General features: G+C 59.1%; 3 protein-coding genes across 3 annotated transcripts; 1 reads left to right on the top strand and 2 right to left on the bottom strand.

Annotated features, from left to right (window-relative positions):
* The first annotated feature begins 193 nt into the window (after window positions 1-193).
* Window positions 194-2649, top strand: COXFA4L2 (cytochrome c oxidase hypoxia associated subunit FA4L2). Its single transcript, XM_060657217.3, has 4 exons — window positions 194-473; window positions 837-925; window positions 1757-1817; window positions 1936-2649. The coding sequence occupies exons 1-4, from the start codon at window positions 417-419 to the stop codon at window positions 1990-1992; spliced, it is 264 nt and encodes an 87-aa protein (XP_060513200.1). The 5' UTR covers window positions 194-416; the 3' UTR covers window positions 1993-2649.
* A 192-nt stretch (window positions 2650-2841) lies between these two features.
* SHMT2 (serine hydroxymethyltransferase 2) lies at window positions 2842-8386 on the bottom strand. Its single transcript, XM_060657215.3, has 12 exons — window positions 8255-8386; window positions 7070-7267; window positions 5955-6034; window positions 5589-5789; window positions 5196-5277; window positions 4937-5059; window positions 4670-4809; window positions 4159-4324; window positions 3868-3967; window positions 3625-3780; window positions 3433-3540; window positions 2842-3314 (listed from the first exon to the last, which is right to left on the bottom strand). Exons 1-12 carry the CDS (start codon window positions 8285-8287, stop codon window positions 3187-3189), a joined length of 1515 nt encoding a protein of 504 aa, XP_060513198.1. The 5' UTR covers window positions 8288-8386; the 3' UTR covers window positions 2842-3186.
* Window positions 8387-10945: 2559 nt separating this feature from the next.
* Window positions 10946-20445, bottom strand: NXPH4 (neurexophilin 4). The gene is made up of 2 exons (XM_060657218.3): window positions 20185-20445; window positions 10946-12514 (listed from the first exon to the last, which is right to left on the bottom strand). The coding sequence occupies exons 1-2, from the start codon at window positions 20239-20241 to the stop codon at window positions 11660-11662; spliced, it is 912 nt and encodes a 303-aa protein (XP_060513201.3). The 5' UTR covers window positions 20242-20445; the 3' UTR covers window positions 10946-11659.
* Between the last annotated feature and the right edge of the window lie 2954 nt (window positions 20446-23399).

Genomic DNA, 23399 nt, shown 5'->3' with positions numbered 1-23399 from the left:
CCTGCCCCACCCCCACCCCAGGAACACTCCACCCCCTGCCCTCCGCTTGCAAGTCTGCCTGACTCCCTGTCCCATGGTGAGTCCCTCTTCCCTCCTCTGGGTCCTCCCTCAGTCTCTTGGCCAAAGCCTGTGAAGTGTCTCTCTCAGACCAGCCCCAGGCCCCGGGGATGAGGGTGTCCTCTGCGCCAGGGTGCGGGCATCTGGAGGAGTGGAGGAGCAGAAAGCCCTCTGCTCCCCAAGAGTTCTCCCGCTCTGAGCCCGGAACTGCGGGAGGAAGAAGAGATGAGTGGGGGCGGGGTGAGTCTGCCGGAGCGGGCCGTGCCGGGCTGGGCTGACCCCTCCCCAGCCGGGGGCGGGACCCCAAGAGGAGTGAGGGAGCAGAGCCGCTGGGGAACATCTGACACAGGAGAGGCGATATGGCGGGAACGAGTGTCGGGGCCCGCTTCTACCGGCAGATCAAGAGACATCCCGCGGTGAGTTGGGTCCTCGGAGCCACTGTATCTAACTCCTAATTCTCTCGCTTCCCTGGCGGCCCCTAAATCTCCCTCTTGCCCGGTTCCCCCATTGCTCCTAAGCTTTTTCCAGCGTGCCCTCAATCTATCCCGGCAATGTGCCCCGTGTCTCTTGAATCCACCTCGGAGCGGCTCGCCGTGGGGTGAGGGAGAGGAAGGCTGGAAATGTGGTGTGGAAGGTTCCAGGTCCCCTCTCCCAGAAGGGAGGGAGCGCCAGACCCGGGTGGGGGTGGGGACGGGTGCTGGCTGAGACGGTCGTTAAGAGGCGACTGGGACTGCGGGGAGTGGGGCTGACCCTGAAAGCGCCCTCCGTCTTCTCCGCAGCTCATCCCGATGATCGGCTTCATTGGTCTGGGAATGGGCAGCGCTGCGCTGTACTTGCTGAGACTCGCCCTGCGCAGCCCCGACGTCTGGTAAAGACCGGATTTGGGACGCGAGCAGGGGGCCTGGGTGCGGCAAGATAGGGTAGGAAGGCGAGGGCCTCTCGGGAACAGTGCGAATGGCCAGTCCCAGCAGGGATTCCCAGGCAGCGCACCTGTGTCCGCACCGCCAGGCAACTCCGGGCTGGAGCCCGCTCCTGGCCTGGGAGGCCCCGGCCTTCCCTCCCACCCACCCGACCACTCACTCCTCGGGGCCCCAGACTCGACCCGCTTTGGGCTGCGGAACCCGCACAGCTCCCGGCCCGGTTGCCATGGTGACGCGCTGGCCGGCGGGCGGCCTTTGGGTACCTCCACCTCCCCGCCTGAGTGCTGGGGGTGTGGCCGGGCAAGCTGCTAGGGGCGTCTTCGGGGCTAGGGTGGCACAGAGACTCAAAGCCCCACCAAAGGCAGCGGGGGTGGGGAGTAGGGGGCTCCTCAGAAGCACCTACAGCGTTATCGGTACTTGAGGCACATCACTGAAACCTCAGCCCTCTCAGGATCTCTGCCTGATTCCCACCGCTCTGCTCTGGGGGGCGGGGGGGGGGGGGTGGGTTGGTAACCTGGGGTGGCAAGGAGCAGAGGGGAGGCCCTTGGGCTGGGTTGTCAGTCCGTCACCTGGCCCCATACTGACAGTGGTGACAGCCTTCTTGTTTCACTCTTCAGCACCTGCTAACTTGCCCCCTCCGCTATCAGTCTCTGGGACATGGGGCCCCCAGGGGAGGACGGGGGTGCTGAGGTGGGGGCAGAGACCCTGTGTGTCACCTTAGGCATCAGAGTCCCAGCTTCCAGAGAGAAAATTCTGACCATCCCCCTCCCTTTCTGTAGCTGGGACAGAAAGAACAACCCGGAGCCCTGGAACCGCCTGAGCCCCAATGACCAATACAAGGTATCTCCCGGTGGCTCTAGGGTTTCCCCTCCATCCATCCTCGGTCCCAGGACCACCCTCCCCACCCCAGGCCACAAAGGGAGGCCTGGGGCACTCACTGCCCCTTTCCCTCCTATAGTTTCTTGCAGTTTCCACCGACTATAAGAAGCTGAAGAAGGACCGGCCGGACTTTTGAGCTCGCTAGGATGCGAGGTAGAAGTAAACCACCGTCAGCCAGTCAGCCAGCCGACTCATTTCTTCCACTCTCTGCCCCCTGCCCCCAGGGCGCCACTCTAGCCACCCCGTCCAGCTGCTGCTTACACAGGCTTCGTTCCCACAGGAGGGGAGGCAGCTCCCCACCCCCTTCCCTTGCTCCCAGCAGCGGAAGCGCCTCTGACCCTCAGCTGGAATCCCACGAGGGGGAGGAGTTACACTGCGGGTTGACCCAAACGGCTCAAGCCAGCCCCTCTGCCCCCCTACCCAGCCCTTGCAGGGTGTGGCTCAGGCTACGTGTTGAGCGTGGCCAACGTGAGCCAAGAGCAAGCGGAGGCCTCTCGGTGCCAAGTGACGTGGCGGGCCCCACGTTAGCCCAGGCGCCCGGCGCCAGCGCAGGGGCGGCGCTGCTCTGGCTCGACCGGGCTCGTTGCCTGCCGCCCAGCGAGGCCTGCACGAGGCACCTCCTCGCTCCTCCTTGTGCCCAAGCCCGCTGCCTCCCGCGCCAACAGGCATCCCCTCCTGCCGCCTCGCACCTGGGCCTCCCCCTGCCATTCTGCCCCTCCCTTGCTCCCCTCGGTCCCCTGGGATCAAACAGAAGCAGCCGTGGGCAAAATACAATTTCATTTAACAAATTGAATTTGCTGCGCCTGCTAATCACGTCTGGTGTCGGCTCTGATCAGAGACAGAGAAAGGAGGCTGCAGCCCAGGGAGGGGGGGGGGGTGTCCTTGTGGTGGGGATGGTGGTGGTAGGAAAGGGAGGGACACATTGAGGGAGACAAGTCACTACCTGGCCCAGGGGACCCCTCCCACAGTGACAGGAGAGCTCAAAGCAGGTTAGCATTTTATTAGATTAAAAACAGAAAGGCGGCGCCTACCCACCCCTTCCTCTGGCTCACAAGGGCAACTCCCTCCTCTCCAAGTAAGAGCAAGGAGTCTAGAACACTGAGATAATGGAAGAGTTCAGGGCAGAAAGCCCCAGGCCTCCTCTTTCTAAGTCTTGTTACAAAAAGAAATCTTCTCAGCTACAAAGTCCAGAATATACCTGGCTCTTCCCCTAAGTGGGAGGCTTTCTCTCCCCTAGCAAAAAATTGAAAGATAGTCGTTCTCCTCCACTGGCCCAGGCAGACCGAAGGAGAATAAATTTCAGTCTATGGGCCTCCTCTCCCATGTGCCCTCAGCGCTCATCAAAACCAGGCATGGGGAAGGCCCTGGCAAACTGTTCCACCCGTTGCCGGAGGTCGGCCAGCCGATGACTGGTTTCCGTGTCCTTGAGCAGGAAGGATTTGAAATCCTGGAGTTTGGCTAGAGGGGGATGAGGAAAAAAGTCGTCAGAACTTCAGGGAAGGCAGTTAGATCAGCCAGGGGGAGGGACAGACAGGGAATGTAAACTGGCTAGCTAGGAAGGGTCTTGCCCACTCACCAGTTTTGCTCTTCACCTCCAAGCCGATGTTGACCCCTTCATCTATAAAGTCTACAACTCTCCGGAAGTCATCCTCACGGAACTGTCGAGATGTCAAGGCTGGGGCCCCTGGGAGAGAGGCAGAGGGGATGAGCACAGCCCAAGCCCACCTGGCAGCCATCCTTCCTTCCTTCCTCAAACCTCAGGTCTCACCAAGCCGCAGGCCCCCAGGTGTGATGGCACTTCGGTCTCCGGGACAGGTGTTCTTGTTGGCTGTGATGGATACAAGTTCCAGCACCCGCTCAGCCCGAGCTCCATCCAGGCCCTTGGGCCGCAGGTCCACCAGCACTAGGTGATTGTCGGTGCCACCTAAGGGGAAGGACGGTAGGCAGGGAGGGGTGAGTTCTAGGCCTCTGTCTGAGGCTGCAGAGGCTCTCACCCACCCCCCTGGCTCACCAGACACGAGCGAGTAGCCTCGCTCTAGCAGGGCATCGGCCATGGCCCGAGCATTCTTCAGAACCTGCAGGGCGTACTCCCGGAACGTGGGGGTGCAGGCCTGGAGACAAGACAGTAGCACCTGTGACTCCAAGCCATACCCCTTCGGCTCCACCTCCACCACAGTTGTGACCCCAACCCTGACCCCATCCGGGCACTTCCCTTCCATCAGCTGCAACTGAGTTAGCATGGAACAGGGTCTAAGCCTCCAGCCCAGGGCCCTCCCCACCCCACAACAGTAGGCTCCCCAACCTGCTTTAAGGCCACAGCCACTGCAGCAATGGCATGGTTGTGGGGCCCCCCCTGCAGGGACGGGAACACAGCAAAGTTGATTCGGTCCTCAAATGTGTAAGGGATCTCCCGGCCGGTCTTGGGGTCCACAGCCTGCATCCCCTTCCGGTAGAAGATGAGTCCTGACCTGTGTGGGAGGCAGGTGATCAGAATCTAAGTTAAAAAGAAAGGATAAGGGAGGAGAAAAGCAGAGGAAGCGGCCTGGCCTGGACCCACTGAGTTCTCAGTCTACCTCAGTTGGGCCAGCATGTAGAACTCCAGTAATCAAGGAGAGCAGCCCCTCACTCCCACCCCCGAATCCCCTAGTGGGGAATTGCCACCATGCGCACAAGGAGGAGAGTCATCACAGACTGGGCAAAAATCTTCAGGGTTTCAGATGGGAACGAATTCTTCTCAGATCCAGCCCAACAGTGCCCCTGGAATAGGGCGTGAAGGCAGAGAAGGGCAAGGCCTGACCTCAGGGGAGCCTGACCTGGCCCCTCGAAGGGTCTTGTGAGTGGTGGTGGTGACAACATCCGCGTGCTTGAAAGGTGAGGGGATCACCTTGGCAGCCACCAGGCCACTGATGTGGGCCATGTCTGCCAGGAGGTGTGCCTTGACCTCATCACACACCTGGGCAGGTACAGAGACAGGCCTTAGCCTGGGGAGGGCCCAGACAGGCCTCCCCAAGGCTGCCCCCCCCCTCCAAAATCCCCCCACCCGCCCTGGGAAGTGGCTGGTACTCCAGCCCTACACCAACCTCTCTCATGCGGGCGTAGTCAATGAGGCGAGCGTAGGCACTGGTACCAGCTATAATGAGCCGTGGTCGGAAAAGCCGAGCGGTCAGTGCCAGCTGGTCATAGTCGATGAGGCCAGTTTTGGGCTGGATGGACAAACAAAAAGCTGAAACCCTGAGACAGAAGCAGGGCAGCTCACTCTCCTCCTTGACCCTAAAGGCTGCCCAGGACTCCAGCCCCTCACTTTCCCCAGGAGAGGGCCACCAGGGCCCTAGCACTCACATTTAACTTATAGGGCATAGACTCAAAGAAAATGGATGTGGCCGAGATCCGCTTGACATCAGACATGTAGCCGTGAGTAAGACTGGAAAGGGACGACAGTGATAAGACAGCTTCAGAAACGAGTAACTTCCAGACTTAACCACTGCCTTCCTGCCCAGCTCCAAAGGCCTCTGTCCCTGGAACACTGCTCCTAGTATGTGCAACCCTCACTGCTCAGTCCATTCCATGGTGAGCACCGGTTACCGGGATCTTCTCTTCCTCATCCATTGACTTGCAGGGCAGGGAGAAGCCTGCATGTGCCACCTGTGTGGCACACACTAGGTGTTCAATAAAAACTCCTTTCTCATGCCCATCCTGCCCACCACGCCCAGCACTCACTGCATCCATACTCACTGGCCCCCATCAGGCAAGTCCAGCCCCATGATTCGGTCATGAGGCTGCAGAAGGGCTGTATAGGCCGCCAGATTAGCCGGAGAGCCTGAGTATGGCTGGACATTGACTCCCCACTGTGCAGGATCCAGGTCAAAGGCTTCCAAGGCCCGGCGCTGACACAGCAGCTCAATTTCATCCACTACCTCTGCTCCTCCATAATATCTGCCATGAGATGGGGGGTATATCAGGGCACCCAGAAAGGGTTCCACCATCCCCCTCAACCAGCAGCAAAGGGCTGGGAAGGCCACTCCTCTAGACACGCTGGGAGGGTAACTGGGAGCACCGTCCCTGAGGCTGCCCTCCAGCCCTCTGGTACCTAGGCCTCACCTCTTGCCAGGATAACCCTCCGAGTACTTGTTGTTCAGACAGGACCCCAAGGCCTCCAGCGCAGCTCGGCTGCAGAAGTTCTGGGGTGAGGGGGAGTGGGGGGGATTGTCACAGAAGGTATTGAGCCCCTTTCCCTGGAGCCCCCCACAGCCCCACCCTGTCAGAGCCCTGGGCAGCAGGGAGGAGCCAGGCCCTACAGAAACCTCTATTCATTCAGTGTTCCTTGTCAGACCTGAAGAAAGGCCAGAGGAAGCATCCTGAAAAACCCAGCTGCTGTGGTAGGTGTCCCCAGCAGGGCCACCTGTCCATTCGAACCTGTGCTTCTAGGGTCCTCTTTCCTCTTGGGAAGGGGAAGGGACCAGACTAAAGTACAGGGGCCCCGGAAGGCTTTGGAAGCTCTCTAATGTCCCCATCCCACAATCCAGATTGCTCTGCCTTTTCTTCAGAGCACAGTAAGAAGACAAGGAGGGGCACCTGGGTGGCTCAGTCAATTAAGCATCTGACTCTTGATTTCAGCTCAGGTCATGACCTCACAGTTTGTGGGATCGAGTCCCTCTTCAGGCTCCGAGCTGGGAGATGGGCGTGAAGCCTGCTTGCGATTCTTTCTCCCACCCTCTCTCTGCCCCCTCCCGCTTGCACAGGGGCTCGCACTTTCTCTCTCTCAAAATAAATAGACTTAAAAAAAGAAGAAGATGGGGCACCTGGGTGGCTCAGTCCGTTAAGCATGTGACTCTTGATTTTGGCTCAGGTCGTGCTCTCACTTTTGTGAGTTTGAACGCCACATCAGGCTGTGCACTGACAGCACGGGGCTCCCTTGGGATTCTCTGTCTCCCTCTCTGTCTGCTCCTCCCCTGCTCTGCGCTCTCTCTCTCTCTCTCTCTCTCAAAATAAATAAATAAATAAATAAATATATATATATTTTTATTTTTTTTCCTCCCGCCCCCCAATAAATAAACATTTTTAAAATGGAGGAGGAGGAGGAGGATACAAGGAGATAAGGCCCAGCAGGAAGGCCCAGAGTCTGAAAGGTACATCTGTAGAAACAACAGTAAGATGATCTGTTACTTCCTGCACCCATTGTGGCCCATGTCTTGGTCCCTCTCCCCAGACCCCACCTCTGAGGCAATGAGCTCCAGGCCACGACACTGCCTGTCCTTCTCTCTCTGCAGCAGCTCCCACATCTCAGGGTCACTGTCTGACAGACTCTCTTGGCCTGTCCAGCCCCTGGTTGCTTCTCCAGTCTGGGTCTGGGCCACCTCACTGTGTTGGCACCGTATGGCCATCCTGCCCAGATGACCCCATCTCTGCAGAGGCTAGGAGAGGAAAAACCAGGATCAAATAAAAAGCATCCACATAGTCTCCCAACAACCCTCAGCCATGCTTATCAGGCTTTCTGGCTCCAAACCTAGCAGCCAGTTGTCCAAACAGCCTTTTCCAGTTCTCGTCACCCCCACCTCCTCCTTCCAAAGCCAGTTCTAGAGCCAAGGTTGGGGTCAATGTCCAGGGGGTGGTTCTGAGTCGGTCCATTCACCTCACCTCGGAATTTCCCTCCACCTCGACCCACGAATCACTCTGCAAAGCCACGGGGCAAAGTCTGCCCTCTGGAAGCCTATGTCTTTGGAATTCAGGGGCAGTCCACTGGGGTTCCAGAACCTCCTCAACCCACAAGCACAAAAGGGTGTTCCCCTAGGGCCTCCATGGCACTTGGGGAGAGGAGGCTGAGTTGGAACGGGTTCAGGCAATAGGCTGCAGAAGTGGTTTCCAGAGCAATGGAAGTGGCAGAGTAGACCTTTAGCAGTCTCTGGAAAAAGGGGGACCGGTGGAGAGCCTGCCTGCAGGGAAGCCAAAACCCACATCCTGTCCTGTGCTCCCCACTTTCCCACCTCCTTCCAGCCCATAGAGCTGAGGGACCCCTGATGTAAGCAGTGGGGCCAGGTTGCATCATCTGCATGGCTCAGAGCTGGCAGGAAAGACTCAGCTCGCCGTCCAGGCCAGGAACCCCACTCGTCCGCCAGGGTCCACGGGGCATCTGGTGCGGTTCTCTCCCCTAATGCCACGTGAAATGGGCGGTCGCAGGCCCTGGGGCGTCTGGTTGCGGGAATGAGGAGGGGCCCCAGTTACGCCGCGGGCACTGGGGGTGAGGAGTTCTCAAGGATTCCCTAGTTGCACGTCCGCTCCCCGAGGACTAAAACCACGTGCGTGGAAAAGCCAGGAGAACCCCAGAGTTCGTGAAAGGGAACTAGGGTAGGAAGGAAGCTTGCTTTCTATTGGTCACCCAATCTCCGAAGCCCCATTCTTACCCGAGTCGCCCAGAGCAAAGAGAAGGGCAGCATCGTAACCGGAGGTCGCAGGAGGTCCAGCCACCAACTCTGGCTGGGGGAAGCAAAGGGTAGGAAGACGACAGATTTTAGAGCGCATGCGCGAGAACGGCCCGGGAAGCCACCGAATTAAGGGGAGAGATCTACGCATGCGTGAGACCTTTACGGTCTCTTGGGAATTGTAGTTTTTACCCACTTCCTCCGCTTCAGTTACCCATGTGTAGCCCATGGTCAGAGGCTCTCGCCTGAAAGAAAAGAGATCCAGTGCCGCCCCACCTCCTCACTGTCCTGAAGCGCGCGCGCGTGTGTGTGTGTGTGTGTGTGTGTGTGTGTGTTTTATCCTGTCCTCCAGACAACAACCATTTATTGGGTGCCTACTGAATACCTACTTAGCGTTATTAGGCTCTTTGGGAATATAAAGACTCCTATTCGAGCTAGAGAGCACTGGGAAGCACCCTGGTTTGAAACGATGAGAGACCTGAGTTCAAGTTCCAGTTCTTGGGCTAACTAGCAAATTAGTCTCTCTGGGCCTCAGTTTCCTCACTTGCAATAAAAAAAATAACATGTAGTGAGGATTAAATGAGACTTTGTGTGTAAACATGCTCTGGGATGAATCACCCTCCCCTCATCCTCTGACCTGCCTCCTCCATGGTATCTCCTTCTCCCAGGACATTCTGGAACTGAGTGAGGTGCCCCCTCCTGTTGTTGCATTTGTTGAATTTGGTATCTGTTCACCTCTTGTTGCTCCAGCACTCAGTGAGCCCTCTTTATTTCCCTGGGGCTAAAGATCCTTGGAACTGGAAAGGATCTTCCTTTTAGCCTGACTTCATCTGGGCTCATCCTTTGGATGAGGGACTCATTGACTCCTTTACAAGTAGGCTCCCAAACATGGGTATCAGAATTGGCTGGGAAATGTAGTATAAATGCATGAGTGTGAGGCTTCCCTACAGAGGTTCTAATTCAATGAATCTTAAAGAGTGGGCATTTGCCCACTCGTGGTGACAGTGAAACCTCTCTTCAATGATTCTAAAAAGCAGTGATTTTGAGAATCCTTGCCTTACTTAGCAACATTACACATTCATTCATTTAGTCATTCAACAGACACAGTGAGCTCCTACTCTGTGCCAGACATGCCATAGCCTTGGAGATACAAGAATAGATCACTGACTGCTGGGACATAAGAGGCGAACAGGTGGAAAAAATGCAAGTGCAATTACAGGCAGGGGCAACTCAGCTCCCAGATGTCCAAAGTGTCCAAGGGGGAAGGGGTGGGAGAGGAGAAGAGGATGGCTGTAGAGGAGGCAGTCTGTGAGTCAGAGGAAGTGGAGGAGGACAATCCATCACAAAACATATTCACACGCAAAGTTTTAATCTCCAGGACATGCTATTTTATCATTGCCTTACAAGCGAAGAAACTGAGGCCCAGATGGGCTAACTTGCTAATTCCAAATATTCCCACTTGGCTCTCATACCAGGCCTCAGAAGTCCCCTGTTAGCTTTAACCTCCTTCCCTCCCACTCTAGCCTCAGGTGTTCTCAGTTCTTTCCAGCAATAGGCCCTGGGTTAGGGTTCTTCTCCTTCCTCCAATCTCTGACCCAGAACCACCTCCCACCGCCCTCTTCCTTTCAGTTGATCTTGTGATCCTGCCATCCATCCATCCATCCATCCATCCATCCATCCATCCAAAGATTTATTTTCCCCATCACCAACTTTGCATTCCCAGGGATGTCTGGGTGGGACTCACCTCTGACTCAGTTTCCCACTGACTAGTGGGCAAAACTCCCTGGAGAACACTGCCTTCTCCGAGTCGGTACCTTGGCCCAGGACTCCAGGAGAAGGAAGGCAGAAGACGAGGTGTCGATAGGTGTCGTTCTGTGCCTCAGCTTGTCCGTACCCCCTCCCTCGCCCCAGTCAGGGGTCCCCAGGGGAGGGGGGCGGCTGAGCTTGAGAACTGCTAATGAAGCCGCAGCCAATTAACGCCCGGGCCAGGGTTGGGGGCGGATAAAATTAGCGGCGGCGGCGGCGGCAGCAGGGAGCTGGAGGCGGGGGTGGGGAGGGTGGGCAGCTGGCTTAAGGGGGCCTTGTTTGCAGGCGGCGAGCGGCGGCGCGGCCAGGCTCTCTAAACTCGCGCCGCTCGTCCCTTCCCCCACCCCCTCGTCTCTGGCCTCCCTCCCTCAGCCGTCTGCAAACTCAGCGCCCACGAAATTAGGAAGGAAAAGGAAGATCGATGACTCCAGATGCCGCAAACACCGTTCCCCCTCCCCCCCACCTGCCGCCTCCCGCCAGCCCCTCGGAGCTTAGCAGGTTGTCAGCGCTCCGCCTACGCTGTCCCTGCAACTCGATCCCATTTCAAGGCCTTATACCTCCTCCCCCAAGTCGTCGCCAACAGTCCGCTGGTAGTCCCCTCTCAGGTCTCACCCCCATTCTGTCTGCTGCAGCTTCCCCTCTTTTTTGCCCACCTCTGGGAGAAAATCCCCGCCTCAGTCAGGGCTCCTACCGCAAGGGTCGCCCTCATCTCCGTCCGACCTGGTCTTGGATGCCCTCCAAGGTGCCAACTCCGTCAATATTTGCCTCAGTTTCCAGAAGCCGCCCAGGGAGGGGGCCCTGGCCAGGTCTCTGCCAGACTTAGACCCACATCACCACCACCCCCTACAAAGGTCTCACACAGACGCGTATTGGATTTCACTTTATTTTGTTCCCTTTCCCGTCTGTTTTGGCGTAGAAAAAATATCACCGAGAGGAAGCAGCCGGAAAGGGGCAGGTGGAGCAGGACTGCAGGGACAGGAGGGAGGTGGGCAGAGAGCAGGGGCCGAGTCGATCGCCTAGGCCCAGGAGTTCTGCTTCCGCTACCCTAATTAGGGTTGGGGGTGGGGGGAGGCGGGCAGGCATACCGCTGGCAGAAGGGGTTGGGGATAGGCCGCAACTTACGAGCCTAACAGTCTTTACGTGGGGACCGGATGGAACAGGAGGAAAAGCGCCTGGGGGTAAGACAGGGTGCGTGGAGGGTGCCAGGCCAGGCGTCATTACAGATGCGGACAAAGGGAGTGTCCAGCCCAGCGCCGGGGTATAAGGGGGGGCCCGATGCAGACGTAAGGGACACTGGGACCGCCTCCAAGCCCCGCCTATTCCAGGCCTGCGCTCCTGCCCCTTCATTTTGGGAGGTAGCGGAAGGGGCTACAGCCACCTCCGCCTCGTTAGCGCTTCCCATAAGGAAAAGGAGGACCCACACCACCTGATGGCTGATGGTCCCCGGGAAGGCTGTTCCCTTTGCCCTCAGAGTGGAAGGGGTGAATGCGGCCCCAGGAGCTGCGGGGCACGGGGAAGGGTCCCACTTAGGGAGGCCGGGATTTGGCGGGAAGCTTAGGGCCCAGGCGAGTGCGAGGCGCACTACCCAAAGTAAGGGTGCTCACTCTGGAAGTTATAGTCTGGGCACACCTTCTGTACTAGTTTGTAGTCAAAGCTGAGGAAGGAGACGAAGATGCAGATGACTTTGAAGGGCTTGGCGCAGAGCCAGGCGGCCTGGCTCTGCGTGTGCTCGGTGAAGCACACTTGCGATGGGTCGTACAGGCATGGGCGGTGCTTGCGCGCGCGGTTTGTCTTCTCATACTCCACGTGGCAGTTGAAAGCGCGTGACTCTTTGGCCCCGGGCACTCCCAGCGCGCCCCCTAATGGGGCCGCCAGCGCGCCCCCGAGGGTGCCTCCTAGCCCGGGTCCCGCGGCCGCTATCCCCAGCGGGGCCCCCAGCCTAGGCAGCACCCCCTCCAGGGCCAGCGTAGACTGCAGAGGATGGGGGGCGGGCCCCGGCAGCCAGACTCCCCCGAACTCGACACGCTTGGAGGGCGGCACAATACTGACGCTGAGGTTGCCCAGGCTAGACGAGTTGTGGCGGAAGTACACGCTGAAAGTACCGTTCACGTGGTCCACGATCTTGCCTGTCACCAGCAGCGAGAACTTGAGAGTGTGTACCCGGAAGTAGAAGTCCCCCCAGCCGAAGATCTTTTTGGCACGGGCCGCTTTGATAGACGGCTTTCTCTTCGTGCGCGGCGCAGGCAGCGCCCCAGCCCGGGCCAGTGCCCCGGTGTGATTAGCCGGCCAGGCCCAGCTCCAGGCGCCAGTAGTGCCCAGACCGTGGGATGACCTCGGCACCGGGAGCTGTTGGCCAGGGGCGCCCCCTCTGGCCGCGGCGGGGCGCAGCTCCAGGTACTGAGGCCTCCCGGACTCTGGTATCTGAGCACTGACGACCTGTGGACAAAGAAAGAGCAGGAAAGAAAGACGCTGGGGTTGCGCCAGGCCATCCCATGGCCCTACCCCCACTAGCCCCTTTCCCCAGCCCCTGGGGAAAGCGGGTAGTCCACAGTGGTTCGGGGAGTGTGCATTGGTGCAGGCCTGCAGCCCTTTCGACCTCTGTGCTCTTGGCCAACTCAGGATCCAGTCCTCAGTTTCTACATCTGCGAAATGACACTGAGAATCCTTGTGTTCTCAGAGAACTCCGATGCGGGCTGAGAAATCCAAAAAGCAAAAGCTTTTTGAATAGGGAGTGGAGCCGGTTCTCCTGGCCTGGAGCCTGGTTGGTTCTGAATAATGGTGGGCCAGGGAGGAGGTGGACTCAGGCAAGCCAGGCCATGACCAATGTCAACAGTCAGAATCAAGAAAGAAGCGAAGACCTCCCAACACCTCTGCCGAGGCTAAAGCCCCCACCCAGGCCTCGGCCTCTACTCCCTGGCGGGGAGGGGCCCGTAAAACAGACTGAGCTAATAGTGGAGAGTCTCGGCGCTGTGGATTGAGGCTTGGGGGCTGCGTGGGCACCCCTCTCGGCCTCCAGCGCTCTTACTGTGGGGGAGGCCGCCTAGTGGTCCTTCCCTGGTCTTATAGGGGGCCTGAGGACCCCCCCGCCCGCCCTCTCCCGTCTCCGCGTGTCTCAGGTGGCGGCCGATCTGGGAGACAGCGCGGGCGCGAGTACAAGATGGATCGAGAGGCGGGAGCGGCCGGGCCAGGCCCGGGCCATCAATTATCTGGGGCGGGTGGGGTGGGGTGGGGGGGGGGGTGGCCGGGAGTGAAGGAGACATGCGAGAGCCAGAGGAAGAAATATGGAGATGCCGCTCCAGCGAGGGGAGCGGGAGGGAGAGGAGCCGTGAGTGTCAGAATGTGTCAGTCAGACTGGTAGCTGTGGCCGGTTAGTGTGGCCCTTACTGCGTGTACGTCAGATTGCAGGGAGCCGGTGCTGTGTGTGTCAGCCTGGGGTGGCTGTGTTTCTATCAGCCCCGGATGGTTATGGGTGTGTGTCTGTCTACCTGGAGTGATGGTGTGTGTGTGAGCATGTGCACGCATGCACACTCACCATGTGTCTCAACCCATGGTGATGAGGGTGTGTGTCTGCTTCAAGTGGCTGTGTATGGTTGGGGTGTGTGTGTGTGTGTGTGTCCACCTGCCTATATCAGTCTGAGGAGTCTGTGTGTGTGTCTGCCTGCTTGTGGGGCTGAATGCCTGTTGTGTCCATCCGTGGTGGTTCTGTATAGATGCCCAGGTTGTAAATGTGCCTGGCTTGGCTGTGTGTGTGTCTTTCCGTGTGTTGACCTGAGTGAGGCCGTGTATCTATCCGTTTGTGGTGGTTGCGTCACTGAGACTGGTGTAGTTGTATGCCTCAGTTGACCGTGTCTGGTTCTCTGAAGGTGTCACTTTCCTACGTGAGCTCCTATCATCCTCTGTCCATGTGTCGAGCTCTTTCTCAAGGGTGTGTGTCAGTGTATCCACAATGATAGAACCGGTGCGGTCTGTTCCCCCCCGGGGGGGGGTGCATATGTGTGAGTTGTATATGAATGGTCCCTGGGGGGTTCCACAGTGGCCTGCCCGCAGAGGTTTGGATAGGTAAAGAGGCCTGGCAGCATGGGTGCCCCCCTCTGTTTGCACACACCCTTGTGTACACACTATGAGTCCACAAGGGACAGGAATGGCAGAGTCAAGCTGCTGGGCTAGAATCTCCACCGCCTGGTCCCCATTCCCGCAGCACTGCGATCCCGGGTTATTAATGCCCGCCACCCGCTCGTCATACATATTTATCGCCCCCCTCATTCCTCCTCCCGTCCATCCCTCCTCCCAGCTCAGGTGAGGGGGGCGGGGGGCGGCAGGAGTGATTGACTCAGACAGACAAGCTTGAGCTGGCAGCTAACACCAGGAGGGTGGGTCTGAGAGGGGCTGTGGGAAGGGTCCCAGGCCACTGTGGGGGGAGGGGTGGCAGGCTTCCCAGGAAGTGGGCTTGGAGAGTGCAGGGTGGGGCTCAGAGAGGTCTAGGAGGAGGGAATACATGAACCTTGCCTGGAAAGTCAAAGAAGGGGGGGGGGGGAGGGGGAGTCCTTTGAACTCTGACTCCTAATCTGCACACCCTTCTAGACCCAACACTGCCTTTCTAGGGGCATCCATCAATACCCAGTCACCTGCTCTTATGACCCTAAATGCTTCTGAGGAGACACCCACTCCCAGCACACCCGGGCAGCACTCATTGTCCTGCACCCAGCCCAGGGCTGGTTCAGTCCAGCAACTCCATGAAGGCAGGGGCTGGGAGAGGGAAGGAGGTTTGGCCGGGTGGTGAGGGTGCTGGGTGTCCCCCTCCCCTGATTCCAGACAAATTGCTGTCTGCGCTTCTCTGATCCTGGCAAATCCCTGGGCTTTGGGCACCCACACCCCCCACCTACTGCAGGAGACTGCCAAGATAAAGGGAAGAGTTGGGGGGTTGGCCAAAGCGACCTTGGGGGGAGCTCTGACAGGGAGGGGTGAGAGTCTGTGAGGAAACGAGCCGAGAAATGGGAACATGGAATAAAACAAAATAAAATCCTCCCTCTGGCTTCCTCGCTTGCACGCTCGCTCTCCCTCTCGCGCTCCCTCTTTCACCGTTTTTCCATCTCTCTCCGCGACTCTTCTCCCAGTCTCTTCCTCACTCTGTCTCGAATTTTCTCCTTCCGTGATTCTGTTTTTCTCCCTGTTTCTGTCTGTCTCTTTCGGTTCTTTCCCTCTATCCTTCAGGCTGTCTGTCTCTATCTGTGGGTGGGGGAACGAACAGGGAAAGCAGGGTAAGAAAGGAGCCCCACTTTCCTGAGATCCATGGTGGTGTCCCTCCCCCTCTATAACTGAGAGAGGGAGCAGGGTGTTGTCCGAGGAGGGGTCCCCGTTGCTCCAGAACTGGTTTAATTAAGCTAATTGGGCGCGGTGACATTTGCCGAGGGGAGAGGCTAGTCTGGCTGTCGGCCGCAGGGGGCGGAGGTGTTCAGTGGCAGGAGGGGGTGTGGGTATGGGTGGGGGGTGCGCCTCACCAGGCGCCTCCAGGCCCATGCGGGGCGGGCACCCAGCCAGGAGTGCTTTGCCCCCAAGGCAGTGAGCCCACGCAATGGAGGGGAGTTGAGGCTGCCTCTTGCTGGTGAACAAACTCCATTGTGTGTCTGTGGGGGGGCCTCTTTTGGGATGGGACCGCGGGGGAAAGGGGGGAGGTTCACGCTGTCGGCCCCCCAGCCGCATTGCAGGGCGCACCTCCCCCAGGCCTCCAGACCAGTCCCTGGCTTCTCTCCGGCTGTGTAGGTCAGGCGGGGCCGCTCAGGATTCCGGACCGGACCGGGGGAAGGGAACGGCACCCCGTGGTTGGGGAAGGAACAGTGCTCCAGGCCAGGGCTGGGGAAGGGGAGGGAATAGCGTATTAAGCCTTTGCACCTAGAAAGGGACAAGAGGAGGGCACCGCAGTCAGGGCGGGGTGGAATTCACAGGGTCTGGCTGGGAACCAGGGATGGAGACGGGGGTAAGCACATTGGTGGGAGGACAGGACAGTCTGGGTTGAGGACTGAGACTGGGGTTGGGGACTCGGCAGGCACAGGTATATGGTGCAGAGATGAGGATGGAACGAGGATAGGCATGGGAACAGGGATGAAGAAGAGATCAGAAATGGTGGATAGGCATTGGGTAGAGACAGGGATGTAGATGGGATAGGAGCTAGGGGAATGAAGAGGGGCAGAGAATGCAATGGGAACCAAAATGGGGATGGGGAGGACAAGGATGGTGGATGAGGGATGGGCACTGGGAAAGAGAAGCAGGATTGAGAGTGGGGTAGGACCTGGGAGATGGGGATGGGGAGCAGTTGGGGGTGGGAACAGGAATGGGTAATGGTTATTGGGCAGAGAGAGACAGGGATGCTGAGGGATGCAGAGACCCAGGAGATGGGGATGGCAAATTGTAAATGGGGACTGGAATGGGCAATGGGGGACAAGGAAGGAGATGGGAGACAGGGACGGAGCCACGAGCTGAGAACCAGGTATGGGGGACAAGTCAGAGGAAAAGGCAGACGATGGGCAGGATTAGGCTACCGGAGGGGGCCAGGCAGGTGGAAGCGAAGATACCTCCTTCCAGACCCTACTATAGCGTGAGGGGGCGGGGACCGCTGGTGGGGCGGGCTCTGCCCTTGGGCTGGGCGCCCCCTCCCCCTCAGCCCCGCCTGCCCGCCTGCTCCAGGCCTGCAGCGCAAGGCTCACCGTTATCTGAATTTTGATTTTATTTTATTTTATTTTATTTCCCTGCTTCCTAGAGCCGGCGCGGTCCCCCCGGGAACGGCCGCCCCCCGCCCCCCGCCCCGCGCCTCACTTTATTATTGCAATAAATGTGCCTATAAAGGCGCGGGCTCCGGGGCGCGGTGGGGGGGGGGGGGTGGGAGCCGCGGAGCGGGGATGTAATTTCCCGAAGCCGGAGCCGGAGGGGGAGTGGGCGGGGTGGAGGTGGAGGAGGGGCAGGAGAGGGGGAGACTCGCCAATTTCTAGCGCTCAAGACAGCACTCCCTGTTCCCCATTTCCACCCCATAGCTGGATTCCACCCTAAGCCCGGCGACTACCCACTGCACCCAGCAGTGCTTGAGCCCTGCCCCATGACCCTGTCCTCTCTCTAGTACCCTGTCCCCTTCCTGGCCCCCAATCATGTGGAGTTGCAGGGATCTGTTCAAAGTTCCCCGTCTCCTTGACAATGACTTCATCTCTGAGCCCTGAGATGCCCCCTCCACTTACCTGGTCTCTTTCAAGGTTTATCTCGCCCCTTCCCAATGACCCCACCTCTGACCCCAGTGACCCTTCATTACCATATTTCTGTCCCCCAATTACCTCACCTCTTCCCTAGTCACTCAGTCCTGGATCTCCAACTCCTCCCCCACCCCAATCCCATGACCCTGTAAATTCTCCTTTCCAATGGGTACCTCTCTTATACATGCAGGATCTGGCCCAAGGGAGCTGTCACAGCGCCCTCCTTCTCCTGTGCCCCTGGCCCAGCTGCGGCCCGGATTACCCCCAAATCCCCGCCAAGGCTCTGGGCCCTAGCCTAGGCGGCACGTGCCTAAGTGGCCCAGCCAGAGATTAGCTGAGGGGCTGGAGAGGGGTACAGAGGCAGGAGGGAGTGGCTAGATGCAGGGCTGGGGCTGGCCGGCTCTGAGAGGCTCGCTGGGGCCTAATCCTTCCCTGAGGCAGGATAGAGCTGGAAGGTCCCAAAGGGCCCCACCCCTGCCCTCCCCCAGCTAATTAGTAATTAGTGATTAGTGATTAGTGACTATTGATCGCCTGCTGCTTCTCGCAGTAGGCAGCCGCTTTGGCAAGGGGTGGGGAAGACGGAGACAGAGAGGGAGAGGAGTCAGAGACCATATCAGAAAGATCCGGAGGAAGGTCTGGCCAAGAGGCCACAGCCCCAGGGGCAACGGAAGCCCAGAGTCCTGGGCCCAGGAGGAGGGGCAAGTGACGGGGGTCAGGTGGTGCCAAAGACAGTGGGGTTATCGTTGGACAATTAGGGTTTCCCAAAGAGCTACCTTGTAAACTGTCCCCCACCAGCCTCTTACCGTGTCAACATACTCCCATCTCTGGCACTGAGACAGCCCTGAGTGCACACACACATAAGCCACACTCAGATATATGAACACACCCTGAGGCTCACAATCCCATACCCACACTCAAATGCACTCAGGACCACAAGCATACAGATACTCACAAACCCCAGAGACTTACATACGGGCAACGCATGTATCCCAGCACACAGATGCACTGGAGACCCACCTTGGGGTACTCACAAGTGCACACAAGCACACACAGGTCCTCAGACACACAAACACTTCTCTGCACACACCCTGCCCCGCAATTACACGTATTTACACACCCACAGTCTTTACACACATGTAAACACTGATTCTCACAGGCACACAAGCTGGACTAAATGGCAGATACACTCTCCCCCACTGACTCCAACACGGAGGCCCACAGCTGCAGCTCACACACACTCAGACAGATCCCCATCGCTCACATCCTCATGCTTACTCTCCTTCAAGTCTTCACCAGATGTTTCATTCCCCTTCAGGGGGCAAAGGAAATTAAACCAGATCTGTCCACAGGGGAGTTTATTTGATAGGGAGAGTGGAGAGGAGAATGGGTGCAGAAGTACAAAGGAGGGGCAGGGGAGTAGCATCCTTACCTCCTCTCCCCCAGGCCTTCACGTATACGGGTGGGTTGTGGGGCCCAGGCCCCATCCTGCAGTAGTGGATAAGGGCAGAGCTGGGCAGCAAGTCCAAAAGAAGCTCCTGCCAGTGGAAGCAGGTTTTGTGGAGGGGCCCCCTCTGCCCACCTTCCAGCCCCTCAAGGTCACCAGACGTGTTTGGGAGAGGCAGGGAGCTAGGTCACCAGCTTCACCTGGGCAGCCCCTACCCTGCTAGAGTGGCTGAGTTTGATTTGGCTAAGCAGGTGGGGTCCAAATGTTGGCAGGGGAAGGTGGGGGGGGGGGGGACTACATCCCTTCCAGATTCTGTAGGGGCTGGAGCAAGGGTGCAGGAGTAGGGGTTTAGGAAGCTACCTGCCTGCCCTCAAACTAGGTAGGTACAGCTAGGGTGCAGGAAACAGAAAAGTCTCGGACAAGGAGGCAATGGAAGGAAGCAGGCTCCAGGTCCGAGGCCCCCATTGTGGGACACACAGCAGGGCACAGATAGCTGCGCGGTGAAGCAGGCGCTTGCACTCACCCCTTCAAAGCCAACACCACACACCATAGCAGCTTACACATGCACCCTGGACCACAGCACTAGACACCCAAGCCTTGCTGCCCCAAGACACATGCATGCACACAGGTGCACACGCTGACCCACACAGTCCACACCAGCACATATGAGCACACTGTGTTCGTGAGTTGAAGCCTCCAAGTTGGGAGGGAGCAGATCAAATCTGGGCCTCCTTAGCCTCTGTGTCCTCACCCCAGAGACTCAGGGAAAAGAGGCAGCCTAGGGATGTGGGGGCAAGGGGAGGACACCAAGAGAGACTCCCCTTCCAGACAGCCCCAACCCTCATCATCTGGGCGCGCGAGAGGGGTGTGTCTGTGAGGTTTGTGCAGGGGAGAAGGTGTCTCCGCGGGAAATGTGATGGGAGATCGTAGCCAAGTTCGGCCGTATCTGTGTGCGCGCGTGTGTTCGGGCCGCGGATGCTCGGAACACAGTGCCCACCTGGCATTGTGACAAGTGCAGAGAGGAGAAACGGAAAGGCAGGGTGGAGGAGTGGAAGGACAGACAGCGAGGAAGGCGAGCGAGGTTGGCGCGGAAAGACGGCAAGGCTGACACCCTGCTGGCTTGTCTGTCTGTCTCGCACTCCCGCTCAGACTGGCGCACTCGCGGGTCGGGCTTCGTCCCCTCCCCCGCCTTGCCTGAAGCCAGATCCGAGTCGGGCCTCCACCCCGGCACCCGCCCCCAACCCTCAGCCAACTTGGATTGGGAGAGCGCGTGTCCTGGATCAGGGAGTCTGTCTGTCCGCTTCCCCTACGCCGCGCAAAGTTGGGACGCTCCGCGCTGGGGGCGGGGCGGGCGCACCGAGCCCCTCGCACTCTGGGACCTTCGCGTCCCGGACCCGGCGCTCCCACTCCAGCCCTGCTGCCCTTACCTGCCTCAGGAGCCACGGGCCAAAGAGCAAGAGAAGCCATTCCGGGAGCAGCCGCATCTTCCCAGGCGGCCAGGCGGGGGGCGGACGGGACGGGTCCCGGGCAGGTCGGAGCCGGGCCTGGGGGCGAGGGGCCCCGGGCTGGCGCGCCGTGGGGTGGCTGCCGGAGCGGCGGGAGCAGGCGGCGCGGCCCGCGGACTGAGCGAGAGGAGCGGAGCTCGGCGCTGGGGGCGGGGCGCGGGCGGGGGAGAAAGTTGGGTCGGACTCGAGCGGGCGGGGGGGCGGGGCTCCGCGTCGCTCCAATCCCGGCCGCGCCCCGCGCGCCCCCTCCCGCCCAGCTGGGGGCACCGAAGGTGACTTTCACCCCGACACGCCCCGGACACGCCCCCAGCCCAGGTGCGAAGCGCAGAGGGTTGCGGGACCTAGGGATGGTGTACCGGAGAGGCTAGGTCTGTGCACCGATGAGGAATGGGGCAGGGCGTGGGGCTCGAGGCTCTGGGACCGTGTCCCCGAAGGGGTGCACGGCGGAGCAGGAGCCCTGGAAGACCAGGGTCCCTCGGTGCTCCGGGCCCCTTTTATGCTCCGGGCTAAGGTGGGTCCGGGGCAGGAGCAGGGCAGGTGACGAGGTGAGGGCGGGCGGGGCCTCGGGGCGGCTGGGGCCGCGCGGCGCTGACGGGGATGGATGGGCGCCCCGCGGCTCATTCGGCCCGGAGATGAGAATCATTGATCACGGACGGAAACCCCATCACGTCTGTCAATAGGGCTGACAAACGGCGCCCGCCGCCCCCACTCCCGCCCCCAAGGCACCTCCGCGATCTCCAGACCCCTCTGCGGGACCGGCCGTTCACTTTTGCCCCTCTCCCCTCACTGCTGACCCCCGCGCGTCCCAGAGCGTCCCTGCTTGGGGGTTGGGCAGGAAGTCCCCTCAGCGTCGCCTGCCCAGCCTCTTGGTGCAATCTCCGTCCCTTCCCTTCCACTGTCCCATCTTTCACCATCAGCTCCTCTCCATCCTTGTCTCCTTCCTCCTCTGTCTCTGTCCTTGTCTCTGTCCCCAGCCCCAGCCTTGTCTCTGTCCCTATCCTCTTGGCTGTTTCTTCATAGGCTCCCTCCTCCCCCTAGTCTCGCTCTCTTCCCTGCCCAGGGAGTCTTCAGCTGTCAGCTGTTGCTATGCACTGAGGCTGTGGCTGAGGTTGTGGTATGACCGACACCTAGACAGTGTGAGATAGGGACAAGCAGAGAGATAGAGAGACAGACGCATATCCTGAGACATCAACACACCCCCAGGCATGCACGCAGATGCATTCACAGGGGCAGGCCACACCACGGAGGTGAGCACAGAGGCAGAGTGAAACACATTCACACAGAGACCAGCACGCACACCCAGACAGGTGCTCACCTAGAGGCACACTGACACACACAGATGGACACTCAGTTTACACACACACAGGAGCACACACAGCCAGAGAGGTAAATGCACACTTGCACCAAGAGACAGACATACCCAGCCAGGTACTCAGGCCCCAACCCCCTTCCTCGCCTTGGCAGAGAGGCAAACGTCCACAGACAGAGATGGACACACACACAGGTGTATGCTGGCACTGGCAGTCCAAAAGACAAGCCCAGGCACATACAAAGAGATACTTGGATACAAGGATGTGACAGACACCAGAAAAGGATCCGTGATGCTGAGAAGATGAGGCAGACACAGAGACAGCCAGAGAGACAGCCAGAAGCCAGGAGGCAGGAACCCGGGTGCAGAAGGGGCAGAGAGTAGAGAGGCTGGAAGAGGCAGGAATGGCCAGGCCCAAGGCCCCAAGGCTTTAGAATCCCGAGCCCAAGTGCCAAGCACAGGGGTTGCTGTGAGGAGGTAGATGGGGGCAGTGGGCATCCCCAGGCCTAAGGTACCCAGGGCAGCAGCCCATCACTAAGGTCCTGATCTTCTGGAGTCCTGACCCACCTCATCTCTTCTCCTTTTGCTAGTCTCAGGTCACCCCCTTCTGTCTCCAGCTACACACACACACACACACACAAACACATCCCGACACACACCCCTGCTCCCATCTCTGAGTCTTTGCCTCTGCCCCTGTATCTCTCCATCTCCATATCTCTGTCTCTCATTCTGTCTGTATCAGCCTCTGCCCCTGGTTCTGCCCCTGTCTCTTCTCCATCTCTGTCTCAGACCCCTCTGCTGTCCTTGCCAGGTGAGGAGTTCGAGGACTGCCTCCTAGTAGACACTCTCCTGGCTGGTCCTGGTGGGCAGAGGGAGGAAGCTGACTGGAGGGGCTTGCGTTCCAAGCCGCAGCTGGGGGCCCCTCTTGCTCGGCCCAGGATCTTGAGGCGACAGGCAGAGAATCAGTGGCTCCCCGGGGGCGCCAGATGCACGGCTGGCAGAGGGAGGGAGCGAGGGGGTGGAGCTGGTGGTGGTGGTGGGGGGAGCAGGCAGGCGCTGAGGGAGGGAGGGGAGCCGGCTGGCTGAGGGTGGAGGGGGTGTGGCATAATAGCCCGAGGGAAGGAAGTGAGAGGCTAGGCTTCGGTCCGCCTGCAGGTGCATAATTAGTGTTGGGGAGGGGGCTGTGCTGGGCTTAAGGGTGAGCGGCGCTGCAGGAGTGCCTACGCCACCTGGTGGACAGAGGAGGCCACAAGCCTCCCTAAGCGATCAACAAGGACGCCCCTTTTCCCTCGCAGGGTCGCTCTTCCCTAGGGCTCTGGGATGCTCCAGAGACAGTGGAGGATCTCAGAACTGGCTTAGAGGCTGAAGCCGGAGGCGAGATCCCAGGGCCAAGAGGGTAGGGGAGGGTTCTTATTTCTAGAGGTGCCTAGACCCATAGCTTCCTTAAGAAAGGAATAAGCTGAGGAAGTTGAACCAGGGAGGGTGGCAGAAAGAAAGGTAGTGCCCTTCTTTGGGTGTTGGGTAACGGTTCTTCAGCTGCTTGCAGATGCCCTCCCTGAGCTCACATTTGCTGTAAAGGGGAGAGTGGTGCTGTAACTCTCAGTCGCCGACACTGTAGAGCCGCGTGACTTTCTGCAAGAGGTTCCCCTCCCCCGGCAAGGGTTTGAGGTAGACTTGGGACCCCTTTGACTGTAGCAGTCCTTTCCTGTCAACCCCTGGGATGTCACAATGATTGGTGATCTGAATCTGTTGGTGGCCAGTGAAGCCTGGCAAACTGGTCTTCTCAGCTCTCCTTCAGTCCAGCCGGCCGCCTCCCCCTCCTCCTGAA

Source organism: Panthera onca, chromosome B4 (assembly GCF_046562875.1).
Source record: "Panthera onca isolate mPanOnc1 chromosome B4, mPanOnc1 haplotype 2, whole genome shotgun sequence".
NCBI lineage: Eukaryota > Metazoa > Chordata > Mammalia > Carnivora > Felidae > Panthera > Panthera onca.
This window is presented reverse-complemented; position numbering and strand designations above follow the sequence as displayed.